Genomic DNA, 22,502 nt, shown 5'->3' with positions numbered 1-22,502 from the left:
ATATTAAGAGAAATGACACTGCTTGGTATGTTACAAAATATAATGTTGTAATTCAAGTTGCATTCGTCTATTTAATGCATCTTTATTTGATATGACTATAAACAAAATACAGAATAAAGGTCCAACTTGCTAAAACAACAAAATTGTGTGGGGGTTGAATAATTTTGATCACAACTGTACATGAAATACTTGACTTGGTAAATACTAGCTGGAAATATACTCCTCCCCTCTTAACCACACCCCCGACTCAAGGTTGGCAAATATTTTCCCTCACCAACCAGGAGTGTGATCCAGGGTGATAGGTCAAATGCAAAGAATAATTTCGCCACATCTAGTATGTGTGTGACAATCATTGGTACTTTAACTTTTAACTTTTTTTGTCCAGGTCTGCTGCGATGAGGTGGCGACTTGTCCAGGGTGTACTTCGCCTTCCGCCCGATTGTAGCTGAGATAGGCACCAGCGCCCCCCGCGACCTCAAAGGGAATAAGCGGTAGAAATGGATGGATGCCCAGGTCTGAGATAGACATTCGTTTTCCCCCAGCGACCAATGGGGGGAAAAGTGGCGCACTACATTAGAAATCTGCAAGAAAAGCTGAAGAAGAAGAAGGGACCAATCAAATGAGCTCCGTGGAGTAGGGGGGCGTGGTCATTCCTGCTCTGAGCGAGACGAGGACGGGAAGGGAAGGCAAGATGGCGGCGAACGAACACAAGGACAACAAAGCTCCAAACGCGGGAGGGAAGGGCGGCCAGCCTTTGGTCATCGCTAGAACCCTCGCCGAAGCACAACGTCTAAAGTTGGACAGGCTCATGCGGAACCCCGACAAACCCGCCCCCATCCCCGACCGACACAAACAATGGACCCCGCGGGCTCCCCCGGAGTTCGTCAGGGACGTGATGGGCTCCAGCGCCGGCGCCGGCAGCGGCGAGTTCCACGTCTACCGCCACCTCCGGCGCCGGGAGTACCAAAGGCAAGACTTCTTGGACAAAATGTCCTCCCGCTACAACAAAGAACAAGCTTATCTGGACAAGGTGGAGCAGAACCGAACCGACGCCGAGGAGAGGACGGCTAAGCGGCGGAAGAAGCGCGAAAAACTCAAGCTGAAGAAGATGATGGCGAAGAAAGCCAAGCTGGACTCCAAAGGCGACCAAGAGGAGGCCAAGAGCAGCTCGTCGAGCAGCGAGGAGGAGGAGGAGGAGGAGAAAGAAGCCGAGGACGACGCCGAGGTTCCGAGCTTCATCATGGGGAAAAAGTAACACATTGACGGGTGGATAAAGTGTCTTGTCGGGGCGTCATGGACATCAACGCCTTCAAGGTACTCGTGTAAATATAAACTTCCAAGCGAGTTCGTCTCGTCACAAGCAACTATTTTTGTTGGCACGAAGACTTGATGACTTTTTGTCTACTTTTTCTTGCGCTTTAGTCAGTTTTTAATAAAGCGTCGGATGAGCTTTACCCTGGTTTCCGCTTGTGCTTTTCCGGTGTTGTACCGACAACTTTTACCCATCTGAATTTGTAACTCAAGGGGGCGATGTTCCTGTGGCGTTTGTGTGATGGTTAAACGGCAAGGCCAAAGAGGAGGAGAAGAAGAACGCTTGCGTAAATGGCGTAAACTATCCGTAATGCTGAAACGTCACTTTTCTATATAGGAAAATGTATGTGTGTGAGAGAGAATCAACAGCTGATACAATGGACTCATACTATAATGAAAGTAAGTCATTGATTTCAAGAATATTTGTCATTTATTAATGCTGAAATTCTTTCAACTGACGTTGCAGCATTAAGGATAGTTTACGCCATTTACGCAAGCGTTCTTCTCCTCTTTGGCCTTGCCTTACGTTTTCATAACATGGTCACTACTGCCTACGTTGTCTTGTTATATTCTTATTTTACTGTTATATTGTTATTCCCATTGTTTTTATTCTTTTTGTAATATTTCTCTATTTTGTTTCCATTTAAACACCCATTATTTACTTTTTACTTTTTTTTAAATTGATCTCAACTCTGTACACTGCTGCTGGAATTTTAATTTTCCTGAAGGAACTCTCCTGAAGGAATCAATAAAGTACTATCTATCTATCTTTAACTATCACACAAACGCCATGGGAACATCGCCCCCTGGAGATACAAATTCCGATGGGTAACAGATTTCGGTAAAACACCGGCACTGTTTTGCGCACGCCCGTGGTGACGCCGGCGGAACCGAGCCGCGGGTTCCAGAATGTGGCGTGTAGGTGGATACATGCACATTTAGCTAAAATGCTGCCATAAAATTTTAGCATGCTAACGTTAGCATACGAATATTAACATGCTAACATTATGTTGACATTTTCCTTAGATGCTCTCAAGTATTAAAATCCACGGTGTGTAGGTGTAAACATGCACAGTTAGCTAAAATGCTGCCATAAAATGTTAGCATGCTAACATTAGCATACGAATATTAACATTTTCCTTAGATGGTGTCAAGTATTAAAATCCATGGTGTGTTGGTGTAAACATGCACAGTTAGCTAAAATGCTGCCATAAAATGTTAGCATGTTAACATTAGCATATGAATATTAACATGCTAACATTTTCCTTAGATGATGTCAAGTATTAAAGTCCACGGTGTGTAGGTGTAAACATGCACAGTTAGCTAAAATGCTGCCATAAAATGTTAGCATGCTAACATTAGCATACGAATATTACCATGCTAACATTTATGTTGACATTTTCCTTAGACGGTGTGAAGTATTAAAATCCATGTTGTGTAGGTGTAAACATGCACAGTTGGCTAAAATGCTGCCATAAAATGTTAGCATGTTAACATTAGCATATGAATATTAACATGCTAACATTTTCCTTAGATGATGTCAAGTATTAAAATCCACAGTGTGTAGGTGTAAACATGCACAGTTAGCTAAAATGCTGCCATAAAATGTTAGCATGCTAACGTTAGCACACGAATATTAACATTTTCCTTAGTGTCAAGTATTAAAATCCACAGTGCATAGGTGTAAACATGCACACTTTGCTAAAATGCTGCCATAAAATGTTTGTATGCTAACATTAGCATATGAATTTTAGCATGCTAACATTTTCCTTAGATGGTGTCAAGTATGAAAATCCATGGTGTGTAGGTGTAAACATCCAAAATTAGCTAAAATGCGGGCATGAAAACATGGTATTAGTTAGCATACTTATGAGATGTGGCCGAGTGTCAAAAACATGTTATTTTAGATTTAAATGAACATTAACTAAAATGCTTCAATAAAACATTAGCTTACAAACATTAACATGCTAACATTTACGTTGACATTTTCCTTAGATGGTGTCAAGTATCAAAATCCACGGTGTGTAGGTGTAAACATACACAGTTAGCTAAAATGCTAGCATAATATGTTAGCATCAAAACATGGTATGAGTTGGCATGCTTACAGGATAGGGCAGAGTATCAAAAAACATGATTTTACTTTTAGTTTTAAACGAACATTAGCTAAAATGCTACCATAAAATTTTAGCATGCTAACGTTTGCATACGAACATTAACATGCCAACATTTACGTAGACATTCTCCTAAGATGGTGTCAAGTATTAAAATCCACAGTGTGTAGGTGTAAACATGCACAGTTAGCTAAAATGCTAGCATAATATATTATCATGAAAATATGGTATGAGTTGGCATACTTACAAGATAGGGCAGGGTATCAAAAAACATGATTTTATTTTTAGTTTTAAACGAACATTACCTAAAATGCTACCATAAAATTTTTGCATGCTAACGTTTGCATACGAACATTAACATGCCAACATTTATGTAGACATTCTCCTTAGATGGTGTCAAGTATCAAAATTAACAGTGTGTAGGTGTAAACATGCAGTTAGCTAAACTGATAGCATATCATGTTAGCATGAAAACATGGTATGAGTTGGAATACTTATAAGGGCACAAGAGTGGCCGTGCCAGCAACCTGAGGGTTCCTCGTTCGATCCCCAGCTTCTACCATCCTGGTCACGTCCGTTGGGTCCTTGAACAAGACACTTCGCCCTTGCTCCTGATGGGTCAAGGTTTGGCGCCTTGCGTTGCAGTGTCAAAGCGTTTTTTAAAGTAGAAAATCAGGATTTTTTGTAGTTTTAAATGAACATTAGCTAAAATGCTACCATGAAATTTTAGCATGGTAACATTTGCCTACGAACATTAGCATGCCAACATATACGTTGACATACTCCTAAGAGGTTGCCAAGTACCGAAATCCATGCGTGCGTGTGTGTTAACATACAAAATAGCTGAAATGCTACCAAAAAATGTTTAGCATGCTAACGTTAGCACACGAACATTAGCATGCCGACATATACGTTGACATACTGCTAAGATGGTGCCAAGTACCGAAATCCGTGCGTGAGTGTAAACATTCAAAATAGCTGAAATGCCACCAAAAAAAATGTTTAGCATGCTAACGTTAGCACACGAACATTAGCATGCTGACATATACGTTGACATTCTCCTAAGATGGTCCCAAGTACCGAAATCCGTGCGTGTAAACAAACAAAATAGCTGAAATGCTACCAAAAAATTTTTAGCATACAAACATTAGCATGCCAACATATACGTTGGCTTACTCCTAGGATGGTGCCAAGTATCTAAATCCATGCGTGCGTGTGTTTAAAAATACAAAATAGCTGAAATGCTAGCATAACAAGTTGGCATGCTAACATAGTATGAGTTAGCATACGTACAAGATGGGGTGATGTATCAAAACAAAATGATTTTTTTAGGTTTAAATTAACACGATAAGCTAAAAATGCTAGCTAATGGATGTTAGCATGCTTATATAGGAGAAGTTAAGATGGTGCCAAGTATCAAAATCCTTGATTTGTAGGTGTCAACAAACAAAAAAAGGCTAAAATGCCGGCATCACTTGGCAGCATGCTAACATAGGATGAGTTAGCATACATTTAAGATTCAAAAACTTCATAAAGTGCATGTCATTTCAGGTAAGTATCATGTGACCGATACTGCTGTGTTTATCAGGACGCGCTTCCTTGTGATCGCTTGTGCTAAAAAAAAGTGTGAAGGAATGGAGTTTGCATGTCGCGTTTAACTTTCCTCGCAATTGTTTGTGGAAAAAAAACAAAGTATAGCAACTATATGTTCTAAATAATTGTATTTGCAGGTCAAATTCAATGACTTTTATAATCTAACAGATGGGTGATCATTATGACATCGCCACTGTGTCAATGCAGCTAGTGAGTGTGCCACACACTCACTGAGGCCTCAATTACTCATCACAAGGCTCCAAGTGATCACAAGCATCAGCATTACAATACAAGCATGTTGTTTTTAAAAGGTAACATTTATATACAATGTAAAACAACACTTTTTCACTAACTACATTTCAACACTAAAAAAGTTCTATAATTTGACAAACGTCGAAAAAAAATCAATGTTTGTCAAGTTGTAGAATTATTTTTATCATCACATTTATTTTTATGCAGCGTCACTTAAAATCAAGGATGAAAATCTATTATTTATGTCTTGGTTTTATGTAAGAGACCCCCACCCACGTGTTTTAAAAAGTAATAATAAATGTTTTTAAAAAAAATGTTGGTCAGAAGACACAACATTCAGTACATTTTATTCCAAAAAATATTGGATTTACAGGTCAAATTCAGACACTTATATAATCTGACAGATGGGTGATCATTATGACACTGCGCCACTGTGTCAATGCAGCTAGTGAGTGTGCCACACACTCACTGAGGCCTCAGTTACTCATCACAAGGCTCCAAGTGATCACAAGCATTAGCATTACAATACAAGCATGTTGTTTTTAAAAGGTAACATTTATATGTAATGTAAAAAAACACTTTTTCACTCACTACATTTCAACACCCAAAAAGTTGTATAATTTGACAAACGTCGAAAAAAAATCAATGTTTGTCAAGTTGTAGAATTGTTTTTATCACATTTAATTTTATGCAGCGTCACTTAAAATCAAGGATGAAAACCTATTATTTATGTCTTGGTTTTATGTAAGATCCCCCACCCCTCTCGTGTTTTAAAAAGTAATAAATGTTTGAAAAAAAATTGGGGTCAGAAGACACAACTTTCTGTACATTTTATTCCAAAAATAAGTATTTATTTCAACTTCAAATCCAATTTGAAAAAAACGTGTAATCAAAAATATTCCTTTAGACAGAAAATTGTTAATTAATATTGTTATTATTATTTCTTTTGGAAATACTTTTAAATAAATGCTAAAACCTCTTTTGGTCAGCATTCACTGCATTTACCTCATAACACCACCAACAACAAAAAATACTATAATTTGACAAAGTGTGTCGCTTAATAAACTCAAAATTAAAAAAAAAAAAAAATGTTTTTACCGAAGTTGGATTATTATATACAACACATGCATGTTGTTATTTTGCACGTTCTGTATCGCTGCAATAATTATGACTATTTCTTGGGATATATGTTTCTTATTTTTGAATGAGTTATTTAATTTAATGAATATGGTTAATGTAGTCTGTTCTGTTAGAATTAGGGGGGAAAACAACATGTTTGAGGGTTTTAAATCGGCATGCTTTCATTTTCGAAAATGTAAACACCCAAGACTAGTCAGCTGTCGTGAGCGTCGGGATGGATTTTTAAGCAATAAAGTGTGTTTGCAGCCTTGCAATTGGGTCACTTGCACTTGTCCGTTGCTCGTGGCTTTAACAAGGTCTGCGAAAAGCAAAGCGGAAGAATGAAAAGGCGTGACTTCTGGAGGCTCAGAAGCTTCACGTGCGATCTTCTTCGGACAGGCGACTCCTGCCTCCCACGGCGGTGACGGCCTCGCTCTCTAGGCGCCACCTTTCTTGAGGCAGGTAGAGGAAAACCTTGGCACTGACACCGCTGAGGCAGGTGGAGACCTTCCTGTCTGGCACTGTTAACCAAGAAACAATCTTTTCAGTTTTCTTCGGAATAAAAATCAGTTTTGCACATTATCGCATGCTTGCATTTTTTTTAACCCCCACCAACTCACTCGCTTTGGTAATGAAACTTTATGTTGACTTAAAACTGCTAAGGTCTTTAAGCTTATGTATGCATGGCCAATATGAAAAATGTGCACTCAGCACCTCATTTTGTCAAAAAAATAACAGAAATTTAGATTTTTTTTTTTGGGCCAAGTTTCCTTAAAAGAAGTAGTATTGTCTCACATCAACCTATATATATAAATATGATATTAATACATATGCATGTATTAATAAATATATAAATACAAATGTGATATACAAATAAATAATTTGTATAAATGCGTATTTGTAAACATATTTTTGAGACTTGAAAATATATACAAATAAAATGTATAAATATAAAAATGTGACATACAAATAGATCTAAAATTTGTCTAAATAAATCCATCCATCCATCCATTTCCTACCGCTTATTCCGTTTTGGGGTCGCTGGCGCCTATCTCAGCTACAATCGGGCGGAACGCGGGGTACACCCTGGACAAATCGCCACCTCATCGCAGGGCCAACACAGATAGACAGACAACATTCACACTCACATTCACACACTAGGGCCAATTTTTTTTTAGTGTTGCCAATCAACCTATCCCCAGGTGCATGTCTTTGGAAGTGGGAGGAAGCCGGAGTACCCGGAGTGAACCCACGCATTCACGGGAAGGACATGCAAACTCCACACAGAAAGATCCCGAGCCTGGATTTGAACCCAGGACTGCAGGACCTTCGTATTGTGAGGCAGACGCACTAACCCCTCTGCCACCGTGAAGCCTTGTCTAAATAAATGTGTATTTATAAATATATTTCGGATATAAATATGCTTGATTTTATATGTGTGGATCGCTTTTTTGCTTTTGCGTCGATGAGACATTCCTCCCACAAAACCAGATGCACAAATAAATGTGACCTACACACTCCCCTGAACAACCAGCAGAGGGCACGTACGGTACGAAAGAGAGCTTCATGGAATGGGTCGCCCCTGGACTCTGTAAAAGTGGAGACACCTTCTCTGGAGTGATGAATCATGCTTTTCCATCTGGCAATATGGAGGACGAGTCTGGGTTTGGAGGTCGCCAGGAGAACTGTACATTTCGGACTGCATTGTGCCGAGTGTGAAATTTGGTGGAAGAGAAATGATGGTTGTTTTTCAGGAGTTTAGCTTGGCCCCTTTTCAGGATACCAAAACATTTTGGACAATTCCATGCTCCCAACCTTGTGGGAACAGTTTGGAGCAAGCCCCTTCCTCTTCCAACATGACTATGCACCTGTGCACAAATCAAGGTCCATAAAGACATGGATGACCGAGTCGGGTGTGTATGAACTTGACTGGCCTGCACAGAGTCCTGACCTGAACCCGATAGAACACTTTTGGCGTGAATTAGAACGAAGACTAATGCTGTGTATAATCACATATGGCTTCGTAAGCAATTAGCCAACTATAATCAACATTTCGTACCTTCATTTAGTTTACAAAATATTTTAGTATTTGTATAAAAAAAAAAGGTGCTGTTTTTACTGGGTTTCGTTTAACGACGTTTCAAATGGGGAACAACAAGGAATGACTTCCGTTTTACTCAAGCCCACCCGGAAGGTGTTCTGCAGTTTCGTAAGCAAGAATGCGTAACGTTAAATTGAAATGACGTATCTTTATTGAGTCTTTTGAATACGTTTGTATTTTATTTGTGTTAATCTTGTTTCCTTCCGCGGGGGTTGCGTATTTAAAAAAAAAACGAGAAAAAAAATAATAGCAATGACTCCCGCTTTACTTTAGCCACCCCAGAAGTTATGATATTCCGTAAGCAATATTTTTCCAAGTATAATTCACTTTATCTATCCTTATTCAATTTACTAAATATTTGTGTATGTTGAAGTTAAATCTGTAAACACAATTTTTTTTTCCAATAAGATGAACGTCTGCTCCAACCAATCATAAAACGAATTTGCATGTGTGCGCGCGCAGCTGGCCAATGAACATGCAGGTCCCGCCTCTTCAAGACGTACCGACGTCGTCGTGTATTTCCGGTCTCGTTCCTCTCGGGTCGTGTCGTCCAACAACAGACCAAATTAACTTCCATTCAAGTATTAAACGCCATGAATAGCTTAATAAGATACACCGCTCGGTGTTTACGGTCCGGGGCGCAGTATTCCCCGCATGTAGACGCCAAAGGAAGCTGGTGGACAACCTCTAGCCGGCTTCTGTGCGCGGCGGCGGGGGCGCAAAAGGACGTCGACGTCATGGTGAAGAAGGACAAGGTGGTTGTCTTCATGAAGGGGACACCCGCGCAGCCATTGTGCGGCTTCAGTAACGCTGTCGTGCAGATCCTCCGGATGCACGGCGTGGACGAGTATGCCGCGTACAACGTGCTCGACGACCAAGAACTTCGAGAAGGTCAGTCGGTCGGTCGTCTTGGACCTTTTCGTCTAAAATGTCTCCCGAACTTTCGTCTAAGATTTCTCACAAACCTTCGTCTAAAATGTCTCACAAACGGTGTAAAATGTCTCACAAACCTTCGTCTAAAATGTCTCACAAACCTTCGTCTGAAATGTCTCACAAACCTTCGTCTGAAATGTCTCACAAACCTTCGTCTAAAATGTTTCACAAGCTTCGTCCAAAATGTCTCACAAACCAATTCGTCCAAAATGTCTCACAAACCTTCGTCTAAAATGTCTCACAAACCTTTGTCTCAAATGTCTCACAAACCTTCGTCTAAAAGGTCTCCTTAAGCTTCGTCTAAAATGTCTCACAAACCTTCGTCTAAAATGTGTCTCAAACCTTCGTCTAAAATGTCTCACAAACCTTCGTCTAAAATGTCTCACAAACTTTCGTCTAAAATGTCTCACAAACCTTCGTCTAAAATGTCTCACAAACCTTCGTCTAAAATGTTTCCTAAACCTTCGTCTAAAATGTCTCACAAACTTTCGTCTAAAATGTCTCACAAACCTTTGTCTGAAATGACTCGCAAACCTTCGTCTAAAATGTCTCACAAACCTTTGTCTAAAATGCCTCACAAGCTTTCGTCTAAAATGTCTCACAAACCTTTGTCTAAAATGTCTCACAAACCAATTCGTCCAAAATGTCTCACAAAATTTCGTCTAAAATGTCTCACAAACCTTTGTCTAAAATATCTCCTAAACCTTCGTCTAAAAGGTCTCAAACCTTCGTCTATAATGTCTCACAAACCTTCGTCTATAATGTCTCACAAACCTTCGTCTATAATGTCTCACAAACTTTCGTCTAAAATGTCTCACAAACGGTCTAAAATGTCTCACAAACCTTTGTCTGAAATGTCTCACAAGCTTTCGTCTAAAATGTCTCACAAACCTTCGTCTGAAATGTCTCACAAACCTTCGTCTACAATGTCTCACAAACCTTCGTCTGAAATGTCGCACAAACCTTCGTCTAAAATGTCTCACAAACCTTCGTCTAAAATGTTTCACAAGCTTTGTCTAAAATGTCTCACAAACTTTCGTCTACAAATGTCTCACAAACCAATTTGTTTAAAATGTCTCACAAACCAATTCGTCCAAAATGTTTCACAAACCAATTCGTCCAAAATGTCTCACAAAATTTCGTCTAAAATGTCTCACAACCTTCGTCTAAAATGTCTCACAAACCTTCGTCTAAAATGTCTCACAAACCTTCGTCTAAAATGTTTCACAAGCTTCGTCTAAAATGTCTCACAAACTTTCGTCTACAAATGTCTCACAAACCAATTTGTCTAAAATGTCTCACAAACCAATTCGTCCAAAATGTTTCACAAACCAATTCGTCCAAAATGTTTCACAAACCAATTCGTCTAAAATGTCTCACAAAATTTCGTCTAAAATGTCTCACAAACTTTCGTCTAAAATGTCTCACAAACTTTCGTCTAAAATGTCTCACAAACCAATTCGTCCAAAATGTTTCACAAACCAATTCGTCCAAAATGTCTCACAAAATTTCGTCTAAAATGTCTCACAACCTTCGTCTAAAATGTCTCACAACCTTCGTCTAAAATGTCTCACAAACTTTCGTCTAAAATGTCTCACAAACCTTCATCTAAAATGTCTCCTAAACCTTCGTCTAAAATGTCTCACAAACCTTCGTCTATAATGTCTCACAAACTTTCGTCTAAAATGTCTCACAAACCTTTGTCTGAAATGACTCGCAAACCTTCGTCTAAAATGTCTCACAAACCTTTGTCTAAAATGCCTCACAAGCTTTCGTCCAAAATGTCCCACAAACCTTCGTCTAAAATGTCTCACAAACCTTCGTCCAAAATGTCTCACAAACCTTTGTCCAAAATGTCTCACAAACATTCGTCCAAAATGTCTCACAAACATTCGTCCAAAATGTCTCACAAACCTTCGTCCAAAATGTCCCACAAACCTTCGTCCAAAATGTCCCACAAACCTTCGTCTAAATTGTCTCACAAAAACCACATGTGGCTTTGTGTTGTCATTTTTAAGTCGGATTCGCTTTAACGTTCCTCAGTGTTGGCGCTAGGAATCTTCAAAAATGGGGTCCCAGGGACACCCGTCAAGTCGTAACAATGGGGCCCCACAGTAAATGTTATGGGGTCCCACTTTTTTTGTAATCGTTTTGAAAACAATTGATAAATGTAAGCATTATCCTGTTATGTCTCCCAAAAGGTTGTCATAAATGCTACTTAATTCACTTAAAAATTAACACAAAAGAAAACAAATGTAGTATTTGGGCCGTTGGCCAGCAACTTGACGGTTACGGACATACTTGCCAACCGTCCTGATTTTTCCGGGAGACTCCCAAATTTAAGTGCCCCTCCGGAAAATCTCCCGGGTCAACCATTCTCCCGAATTTCTCCCGATTTCCACCCGGACAACAATATTGAGGGCCTTAAGCGTCCTCTACAACCTGTCGTCACGTCCACGCAAACAGTCACATAATATATGCGGCTTTTACATATACACATAAGTGAATGCATGCATATTTGGTCAACAGCCATACAGGTCACACCGAGGGTGGCCGTATAAACAACCTTAACACTGTTGCAAATATTCACCACACTGTGAACCCACACCAAACAAGAATGACAAACACATTTCGGGAGAACATCCGCACCGTAACACAAAATAAACACAACGGAACAAATACCCAGAACCCCTTGCAGCACTAACTCTTCCGGGACGCTATAATATACTCCCCAGCTACCACTTCACCCCCCCATCTCCCGAATTCGGAGGTCTCAAGGTTGGCAAGTATGATTCCAGGTCCGAGCCCCGCCTCCGTTATCCTAGTCACCGCCGTTGTGTCCTTGGGCAAGACACTTTACCCACCTGCTCTCAGTGCCACCCACACTGGTGTGAATGCAACTTAGATTTTGGGTTTCACTATGTAAAAGCGCTTTGAGTCACTGGAGAAAAGCGCTGTATGAATATAATTCACTTCACTTATTTGTGATCGATAAGACTTTCGCCGAATTAAAATTTAAGAAACCGTACCGGAAAGTGTGTTACTTTGAAGTCGACCAATAATCAATCAATCAAAGTTTACTTACCGTATTTCCTTGAATAGCCGCCAGGCATGTAATATGTCCCTGCCTTGAATTACGGCCGGGTCAAACCCGCTCCCGAAATTTATAAGGGCATGCTTACTTTTACCGCCGGGTCAAATTCGTGACGTCACGAATGACTCACTGTCGTCATTTTCAAATTTGCGGAGGAGTTTAGTTTTGCTTTTACTATGGGGTCTTGTTCCACAGCCATACAGATCACACTGATGGTTGTGATATAAACAACTTTAACACTCTTACTAATATGCGCCACACTCTGTGAACCCACACCAAACAAGAATAACAAACACATTACCGTAGAACATCAGCTCAGTAACACATTATAAACGCAACATGACAATTACCCAGAATGCCATGCATCCACGACTCTTGGCTATATTATATACCCCGCTAGTAACAAGGCATTAAATGTTTTAACTGATAATTCAACTGTACTTTGTGTTAAAATTGCTTCTAGTGACAGAATGATACCGACGACTGTCTTCTGGGTTTGTTGAGACGAGATAATGTCGTAGGCTAGCGAGGAATGTTGCTAGTCATGGTGACTCCACACGCCAGCTCAGCCCGCTGTGACTTTTATCAGGCTTTTGCACAAGTAGCAGCGGGCGGTGCTGCCTGCAAGTGACACGGCAGCTGACATTCTTCACGCTGTGCGGCCAGGACTTACGAAAAAGAGTAAACAGGACGTGGATCTGTTAGTATGGAGCTAAATTAGGGCCAGAAGTAAAACAAGTGTATTGAAAATAAAAGTGAACACTTTTTATTTTTTTAGATTGCAAATGGTTACAGTTCACTATTTGTGTGAATGTCCAAGCATCCACTCAAATAAGATTGTACGCCAAAATGTTTATTGTGTGAATGTCCAGGTATTCACAAATGACATTCTAAACCAAAAATAATCTATCTATTATTGTGTGAATGTCTAAGCAGCCACACAAATGAGATTCTACAACAAAAACAATGTATTATTATTATTATTGTTGTGTGAATGTCCAAGCATCCACTTAAATATTGTACACCAAAAAACAATCTATTATAATTATTGTGTTAAGTTATCTTAACTTAACTTCCAGGCAATCATAAATATATAATTCTACACCAAAAAATCATCTATTTATTATTATTATTTTGTGAATGTCCAAGTATTCACAAATATAAGATTCTACACCAAAAACAATGTATTATTGTTGTTGTATTAATGTCCAAGTATCCACACAAATATTGTACACCAAAAAACAATCTATTTATATTATTGTGTTAAGTTAACTTAACTTCCAGGCAATCACAAATATAATTCTACACCAAAAAAAATCATCTATTTATTATTATTATTGTGTGAATGTCCAATTATTCACAAATATAAGATTCTACACCAAAAACAATGTATTATTGTTGTTGTATTAATGTCCAAGTATCCACACAAATATTGTACACCAAAAAACAATCTATTTATATTATTGTGTTAAGTTAACTTAACTTCCAGGCAATCACAAATATATAATTCTACACCAAAAAAAATCATCTATTTATTATTATTATTGTGTGAATGTCCAATTATTCACAAATATAAGATTCTACACCAAAAACGATGTATTATTATTATTATTATTATTGTTGAATGAATGTCCAAATATCCACACAAATATTGTACACCAAAAAACAATCTATTATTATTATTATTGTGTTAAGTTAACTTAATTTAACATCCAGGCAATCACAACTATATAATTCTACACCAAAAAAATCATCTACTTATTATTTTTATTTTGTGAATGTCCATGTATCCACACAAATATTGTACACCAAAAAACAATCTATTATTATCATTATCATCATTGTCCATCCACCCATTTCCTACCGCTTATTCCCTTTTGGGGTCGCGGGGGGCGCTGGCGCCTATCTCAGCTACAATCGGGCGGGAGGCAGGGAACACCCTGGACAAGTCGCCATCTCATCGCAGGGCCAACACAGATAGACAACATTTACACTCATTATTATTGTTATTATCATTGTGTGACTGTCCAGGCATTCTCAAATATAAGATTCTACACCCAAAAAATTATTTATTATTAATGTTATTGTGTGACTGTCCAAACATCCCCACAAATAAGATTGTACACCCAAAAACAACTTATTGTGTGAATGTCCAGGCATTCACAAATATTAAATTATACACCAAAAAGTCATCTATTTATTATTATTATTATGTGAATGTCCAGGTATTTACAAATATAGGATTCTACACCAAAACAATAATGTAATTATTATTATTATTATTATTGTGTGAATGTCCAAGCAGCCACACAAATAAGATTTAACACCAAAATGATTTATTATTATTACTGTGTGAATGTCCAAGTATCCACACAAATATTGTACACCAAAAACAATCTGTCATTATTATTATTGTGTGACTGTCCAGGCATTTTCAAATATAAGATTATACACCCAGAAAAATCATATATTTATTATTAGTATTATTGTGTGAATGTCCAAACATCCCCACAAATACAATTGTACACCAAAAAACCAACTTATTGTGTGATTGTCCAGGCATTCACAAATATAAGCTTCTACACCAAAAAAAAAAAAAATCATCTGTTTATTATTATTATTATTATTATTATTGTTTGAATGTCCAGGTATTCACAAATTTAAGATTCTACACCCAAAAAAATATCTATTTAATATTAGTATTATTATTATTGTGTGAATGTCCAAGCATCCACACAAATAAGATTCTACACCAAAAACGATTTATTATTATTGTGTGAATGTCAAAGTATCCACACAAATATTGTACACCAAAAAAACAATCTATTGTTATTATTGTGTGACTGTCCAGGCATTCTCAAATATAAGATTCTACACCCCAAAAAATAATCTATTTACTATTAGTATTATTGTGTGAATGTCCAAGGATCCCCACAAATAAGATTCTACACCAAAAAAGAACTTGTGTTAATGTCCAGGCATTCACAAATATAAGATTCTACACCCCAACAAAATAATATATTTATTATTATTGTGTGAATGTTCAGGTATTCAGAAATACAAGATTCCACACCAAAAAATCTTCTTTTTAATACTATTATTATTATTGTGTGAATGTCAAAGCATCCACACAAATAAGTTTCTACACCAAAAACGATTTATTATTGCTATTATTGTGAGAATGTCCAAGTATCCACACAAATAAGATTGTACACCAAAAAACAACTTATTATTGTGTGAATATCCAGGCATTCACAAATATGAGATTCTACAGCAAAAACAATTTTTATTATTATTATTGTTATTATTATTGTATGAATGTCCAAGTATCCACACAAATATTGTACCCTAAAAAACAATCTATTGTTATTGTGTGAATGTCTAGGCATTCACAAATATAAGATTCTACACCAAAAAAAAACAAAAAAAACATTTAATATTATTATTGCGTGAATGTCCAAGCATCCACACAAATAAGATTGCACATCAAAAAACAATCCATTTTTTATCATTATTATTATTGTGTGAATGCTTGGGCATTCACAAATATAAGATTCTACACCAAAAAATAATCTCTTTATTATTGGGGTGGCATAGCTCGGTTGGTAGAGCGGCCGTGCCAGCAACTTGAGGGTTGCAGGTTCGATTCCCGCTTCCGCCATCCTAGTCATTGCCGTTGTGCCCTTGGGTAAGACACTTTACCCACCTGCTCCCAGTGCCACCCACACTGGTTTAAATGTAACTTAGATATTGGGTTTCACTATGTAAAGCGCTTTGAGTCACTAGAGAAAAGCGCTATATAAATATAATTCACAATTCACATTGTGTGAATGTCCAAGCATCCACACAAATAAGATTATACACCAAAAATTATGTATTATTATTATTATTGTGTGAATGTCCAATTATCCGCACAAATATTGTACATCAAAAAACAATTGTTTTATTGTGTGAATGTCCAAGCATTCACAATTATAAGATTCTAAACCAAAAATCATATTCATTATTATTATTATAAATAATAATTATTATTATTATTGTGTGAAAGTCCAAATGTTCACAAATATAAGATTCCACACCAAAAAAATAATCTATTTAATACTATTATTATTATTGTGTAAATGTCAAACCATCCACACGAATAAGATTCTACACCAAAAACGATTTATTATTATTGTGTGAATGTCAAAGTATCCACACAAATATTGCACACCAAAAAAACAATCTATTATTATTATTATTATTGTGTGACTGTCCAGGCATTTTCAAATATAAGATTCTACACCAAAAAAAAAATCCATTTACTATTAGCATTATTGTGTGAATGTCCAAGCATCCCCACAAATAAGATTCTACACCAAAAAAGAACTTGTATTAATGTCCAGGCATTCACAAATATAAGATTCTACACCCCAAAAAAATAATCTATTTATTATTATTGTGTGAATGTTCAGGTATTCAGAAATACAAGATTCCACACCAAAAAATCTTCTATTTAATGCTATTATTATTATTGTGTGAATGTCAAAGCATCCACACAAATAAGATTGTACACCAAAAAACAACTTATTATTGTGTGAATATCCAGGTATTCACAAATATAAGATTATACACTAAAAACATTTTTTTTTTATTATTATTACTATTGTATGATTGTCCAAGTATCCACACAAATATTGTACACCAAAAAACAATTTATTATTATTGTGTGAATGTCCAGGCATTCACAAATATAAAATTCTACACCAAAAAAAAAAACATTTGTTGTTATTATTGTGTGAATGTCCAAGCATCCACACAAAGAAGATTGCACATCAAAAAACAATTCATTTTTATTTTTATCATAATTATTATTATTGTGTGAATGCTTGGGCATTCACAAATATAAGATTCCACACCAAAAAATAATCTCTTTATTATTGTGTGAATGTCCAAGCATCCACACAAATAAGATTATACACCAAAAATGAAAGTATTATTATTATTATTGTGTGAATGTCCAATTATCCGCACTAATATTGTACATCAAAAAACAATTGTTTTATTGTGTGAATGTCCAAGTATTCACAATTATAAGATTCTAAACCAAAAATCATATTCATTATTATCAATAATAATAATATTATTGTGTGAAAGTCCAAACATTCACAAATATAAGATTCCACACCAAAAAAACAATCTATTTAATACTATTATTATTATTGTGTAAATGTCCAAGCATCCACACAAATAAGATTCTACACCGAAAACGATTTATTATTGTTATTATTATTATTATTATTATTATTATTATTATTGTGAGAATGTCCAGGTATCCACACAAATAAGATTGTACACCAAAAAACAACTTATTATTGTGTGAATATCCAGGCATTCACAAATATAAGATTATACACCCCAAAAAATTTTGGGGAAATTATTATTACTATTGTATGAATGTCCAAGTATCCACAAAAATATTGTACACCAAAAAACAATCTATTATTATTGTGTGAATGTCTAGGCATTCACAAATATAAAATTCTACACCAAAAAAAAAACATTTTTTATTTTTATTGTGTGAATGTCCAAGCATCCACACAAATAAGATTGCACATAAAAAAAAAATCAATTTTAATTTTTATCATTGTTATTATATTTGTGAATGCTCAAGCATTCACACAATAAGATTTTACACCAAAAAATAATGTCTTTATTATTATTATTATGTGAATGTCCAAGCATCCACACAAATAAGATTATACACCAAAAACGATGTATTTATTATTATTATTATTGTGTGAATGTCCAATTATCCGCACTAATATTGTACATCGAAAAACAATTGTTTTATTGTGTGAATGTCCAAGCATTCACAATTATAAGATTCTAAACCAAAAATCATATTCATTATTATTATAAATAATATTATTATTGTTGAGTGAAAGTCCAAACATTCACAAATATAAGATTCTACACCAAAAAACAATATATTTATTATTATTATTGTGTGAATATCCAAGATTATACACAAAAACTGATCTATGTTTAAACCTATAAACATCCATGGTTTTTGGTGCCATCTTGGAAGTATGCCAGGATCTATCATACCAGCATGCTCATTTTTTTTAGCTATTTTTTGTATATTTACTCCTAAAAGTGCACTTAACGACTTGGCGCTATCCTAGAAGTGTGTTTTATTTGAACTCATTTTTTTGATATCGATTACTTGTCGATGTATATTAATATCGTTCTACGGCCCAGCCCCGATCACAGAATTAGGTGTCCGTATCAACCCCCAGAAATGTGGTATTGTGACAACTTTGTCCACTTTTCATAGCGTTTTGTCCTCTCCCTCCCACAGGAGTCAAAGTCTTCTCCAATTGGCCGACCATCCCTCAGGTGTATTTCAACGGCGAGTTCGTGGGCGGCTGCGACATCCTCCTGCAGATGCACCAGAACGGCGACCTGGTGGAGGAGCTGAAGAAACTGGGCATCCGCTCCGCGCTCATGGACGCCGACAAAGACTCCAAGTAGAAGACGTTTAAAAGTGGCGACACAGCAGCGGACGTTTTGACCAGGTTGGATCGCACTCTCCAGACAAAATGTCATCACTCTTCTGACTGACAATGTGTGCTGAGGGTGAAATCTATTTTTATTTTACTGAACCTGACCTGTCATTTAATAACATTAAATCAGTAAGAGCAGTTGTTTCTCTACTTAGAGTTGATATTGAAATATCAGTACGCTTCTTAAAGCTAACACTGTCTTGTAGCTTGAAAGCAAAATATACTTTAATCTCTACAGGAAACAGTGCAATACCACTGATTTTTTTTTACCCGATTTAATACCGGGTAAATTTTGGGCTGGTATTGGCGATATCAATCCAATACTTTTTGTAAATATACCTAATGTCTGTTTAAATAGTAACATAGAAAAAAGACAGTTATTTATTTGTTTTATTATATACTATATGATGTAGTAATATAGTGTATATTTATATATATATAATTTATATATATGAACAAATTATATAATATATTTATATATGTAGCTAAATTATATATATATATATTTATTTATATATTGATAGATGGATAGAACTTTATTTATTCCTTCAGGAAAATTAAAATTTTTAGCACAATCCCATTCAAGAACAGACAAATATTACAGTGATACATAACAGGATATGTATTAATACATATATATATATGTATGTGTATATATATATATATATATATATATACACATATGTATATATATATACATATATATATACATATGTATATATGTATACATATATACATACATATATATGTATACGTACATATATATATATATGTATACGTACATATGTATATATATACATATATATATATATATATACACCGAGGATGTGGTAGTGGTTTGTGCAGCCCTTTGAGACACTAGTGATTTAGGGCTATATAAGTAAACTGATTGATATATTTATAATAAATATGTATCGAAATATATTATGTATACATATATATTACATATATATTAATATATAAATACATATATATGTATTATAATATATATATATGCATGTTTATATGTATGTAAATCAATGTTTACTTATATAGCTGTATACCACAAGTGTACATATATGTATGTATGTGTCTAAAAATGAAAAGTAAAGAAAGAATGAGTCATTTTGATACTTTTTTATTCATAAAAAATGCTAAAACAGCTGTCATAAGTTAAAGACTACTTGTGCGTTATAGATGACTAATAACTGTATATTTTTAGTATAAAAAATGCAGCTTTTTCTCACTACATAATTTTTTTTTTTGCTCTTTTAACTTACATTTTTACCTTTTTTTTTTTTAGGTAGGTGTGTCATTTTGAAAATACACCACTTTTTAAACATTGACAAACACGTTATGTACATTTTCACAAAAGTATCAGTATCGCTGATACCGGTCTGAATTTTTCTTTGTATCGGACGGGAAAGCAAATCAGTGGTATCACATATTGCTAACTAAATCAATGTAAAAACTGTAATTGATGATACTGAAAAAGTCACAAAGCTTACTCCGCTGCTTGGGCCCTAATTAGAAAAAAGGTCAATGTTCTTTTTCCGTATATTGCTAATCTCGTTGACCATGCTCCTTTCAAAAATAATTTAATCTGCAGATGAGGTCAGTGCAGCTAGTGAATGTGCCGCATACTCAATACCACTAAAAAAGTGTTTTAAGCTGCTGTAAGTATACAATGTTGACACTATATATAATAAAAACAAGTCCAATCACAACTTCCGCAGAAAGCGCAACACCAGGTCTCGCAGTGTCTTACGCAGCGGCTCGTTGTTGTCGCACACGATGTGCGTGCCGTCCTCCTCCAGCTGGATCAGCGTGTCCTCCGCCTGCAAGTGAAGGATGTGGCCCTCTGCCGTCTCCTCCACTTTCACCTCCGTGATGCCGTGCTGCCAGGAAAACAAGAGTTAATGACCGATATCTCTGTCATCTCCACCTTCAAGCGCGGAAGAAAGAATCTGACCTTCTGCAGCGTGACGAGAAAGGCGTCCAGGGGACGACCCCGCTCAGCAAGGGTCTTGGCGCCCGCCCCAGCTGGGGGCTCCTCCAGCACCCTCTTCCTCTTCTTGCTAGGAGGCGCTGCAGCGGCTTTAGGAACCGACTGTTCATACACATGATGATGTTAGAAGACTAAACACATTTTTAGACAGTCCTTTTCTTTGTCAAGTAACAAAAAAAACATGCATAAAAACCACAGGATTCTACAAAACATGTTTATGTCAACAATTGGTTGACCTAAGTTGACATAAAATGCGGTCGATATGACTGGAATTGAAACAGGGTTAATTTGACCAGAGACTGAAGAGAATACAGAAGGTAAGGTTGCATTTTGGGTGCATTCCTGTGAGAATCCTGCATGTGACAAAACAGTAAGGAGCAAGACTAAGCAGGACTCAAACAACCACAAGGCAGCATCTGTCAGCAGGTAAGTCCGAAAGAGATGATACAGTATTATAAAGTGGGTAAGTAATTTAAGGGGAACTCTACCGATCGTACACAATCATTATGAGACACAAGAAGACAAAAGTTTTTTGTTTGCATTGCAACATGTCAATATCATATGCAAAACCATATATATATGTATGCATATATATATATAAATATATATATATATATATATATAAATATATATATGCGTGCATATATATCTATATGCGTGCATATATATGTATATATATAGGTATGTATGTATGTATGTATACGTATGTATATACATACACACGTATGTATGTGTGTATATATACACATATATATAAACATACATGCGTATGTACATTCATACATATGTATATATACATACCTACATATGTGTGTATCTATATATATATATATATATATATATATATATATAGATACACATACATATGTATAGATAGTACTTTATTGATTCCTTCAGGAAAATTTAAAATATATATATATATATATATATACATATATGTATATATATATACATATATATATACATATATATGTATATATATATATACACATATATATGTATATATATATACATATATATGTTTGTATATATATATACATATATGTGTATATATATACATATATGTATATATATACATATATATGTGTATATATATACATATATGTATATATATACATATATATGTGTATATATATATGTATGTGTGTGTGTATATATATATATACACACAATATGGGAAAGGGCATATATATGTATATATAAACATATATGTATATATATACATATATATGTATACATATATGGGTATATATATACATATATACATGTATATATATACATATATGTATATATATATACATATATATGTATATATACACATATATGGGTATATATATGTATATATATACATATATATGTATATATATACATGTGTATATATGTATATATATACATATATATGTATATATACATATATGGGTATATATATGTATATATATACATATATGGGTAT

At 35.6% G+C, this 22,502-nt stretch overlaps 3 protein-coding genes and 1 non-coding gene across 5 annotated transcripts in view; 3 read left to right on the top strand and 1 right to left on the bottom strand.

Moving 5' to 3' along the window:
• Positions 1 to 411: 411 nt before the first annotated feature.
• On the top strand, positions 412 to 5,307 carry LOC133542135 (PRKR-interacting protein 1 homolog). Of its 2 annotated transcripts, XR_009804067.1 has the most exons (2): positions 412 to 1,314; positions 5,223 to 5,307. XR_009804067.1 is itself a non-coding variant. In XM_061885993.1 (1 exon), the coding sequence occupies exon 1, from the start codon at positions 692 to 694 to the stop codon at positions 1,253 to 1,255; it is 564 nt and encodes a 187-aa protein (XP_061741977.1). In that variant the 5' UTR covers positions 415 to 691; the 3' UTR covers positions 1,256 to 1,454. The 2 variants fall into 2 exon arrangements, 1 of the variants encoding a protein (XP_061741977.1); XM_061885993.1 differs by lacking the exon at positions 5,223 to 5,307 and having other exon boundaries at positions 415 to 1,454.
• A 1,337-nt stretch (positions 5,308 to 6,644) lies between these two features.
• Positions 6,645 to 6,925, top strand: LOC133542627 (small Cajal body-specific RNA 13). Its single transcript, XR_009804200.1, has one exon. It is a non-coding gene; the product is annotated as a small Cajal body-specific RNA 13 (non-coding RNA).
• A 2,055-nt stretch (positions 6,926 to 8,980) lies between these two features.
• LOC133542588 (glutaredoxin-related protein 5, mitochondrial-like) lies at positions 8,981 to 19,200 on the top strand. The gene is made up of 2 exons (XM_061886868.1): positions 8,981 to 9,378; positions 18,858 to 19,200. Exons 1-2 carry the CDS (start codon positions 9,081 to 9,083, stop codon positions 19,028 to 19,030), a joined length of 471 nt encoding a protein of 156 aa, XP_061742852.1. The 5' UTR covers positions 8,981 to 9,080; the 3' UTR covers positions 19,031 to 19,200.
• A 963-nt stretch (positions 19,201 to 20,163) lies between these two features.
• LOC133542587 (integrator complex subunit 9-like) overlaps positions 20,164 to 22,502 on the bottom strand; it is a 36,492-nt gene continuing 34,153 nt past the window's right edge. The window contains exons 16-17 of the mRNA XM_061886867.1: positions 21,014 to 21,151; positions 20,164 to 20,939 (exon numbers count right to left, since the gene is read on the bottom strand). Of these exons, the coding sequence (XP_061742851.1) occupies positions 20,763 to 20,939; positions 21,014 to 21,151 (315 nt within the window). The 3' untranslated portion in view covers positions 20,164 to 20,762. The remainder of the gene's footprint in view (positions 20,940 to 21,013; positions 21,152 to 22,502) is intronic.

The sequence above is a fragment of the Nerophis ophidion genome, linkage group LG24, assembly GCF_033978795.1.
Source record: "Nerophis ophidion isolate RoL-2023_Sa linkage group LG24, RoL_Noph_v1.0, whole genome shotgun sequence".
In the NCBI taxonomy this organism is placed as follows: Eukaryota; Metazoa; Chordata; class Actinopteri; order Syngnathiformes; family Syngnathidae; genus Nerophis; species Nerophis ophidion.
The sequence above is the reverse complement of the archived record's forward strand: the minus strand, read 5'-3'. Positions and strand labels throughout refer to the sequence as shown.

Coding starts and splice junctions, on each gene's coding strand:
- LOC133542135 (XM_061885993.1), top strand. CDS start 692: ATGGCGGCGAACGAACACAAGGACAACAAAGCTCCAAACGCGGGAGGG.
- LOC133542588 (XM_061886868.1), top strand. CDS start 9,081: ATGAATAGCTTAATAAGATACACCGCTCGGTGTTTACGGTCCGGGGCG. Junction 9,379..18,857: donor CGACCAAGAACTTCGAGAAG/GTCAGTCGGTCG, acceptor TCCCTCCCACAG/GAGTCAAAGTCTTCTCCAAT.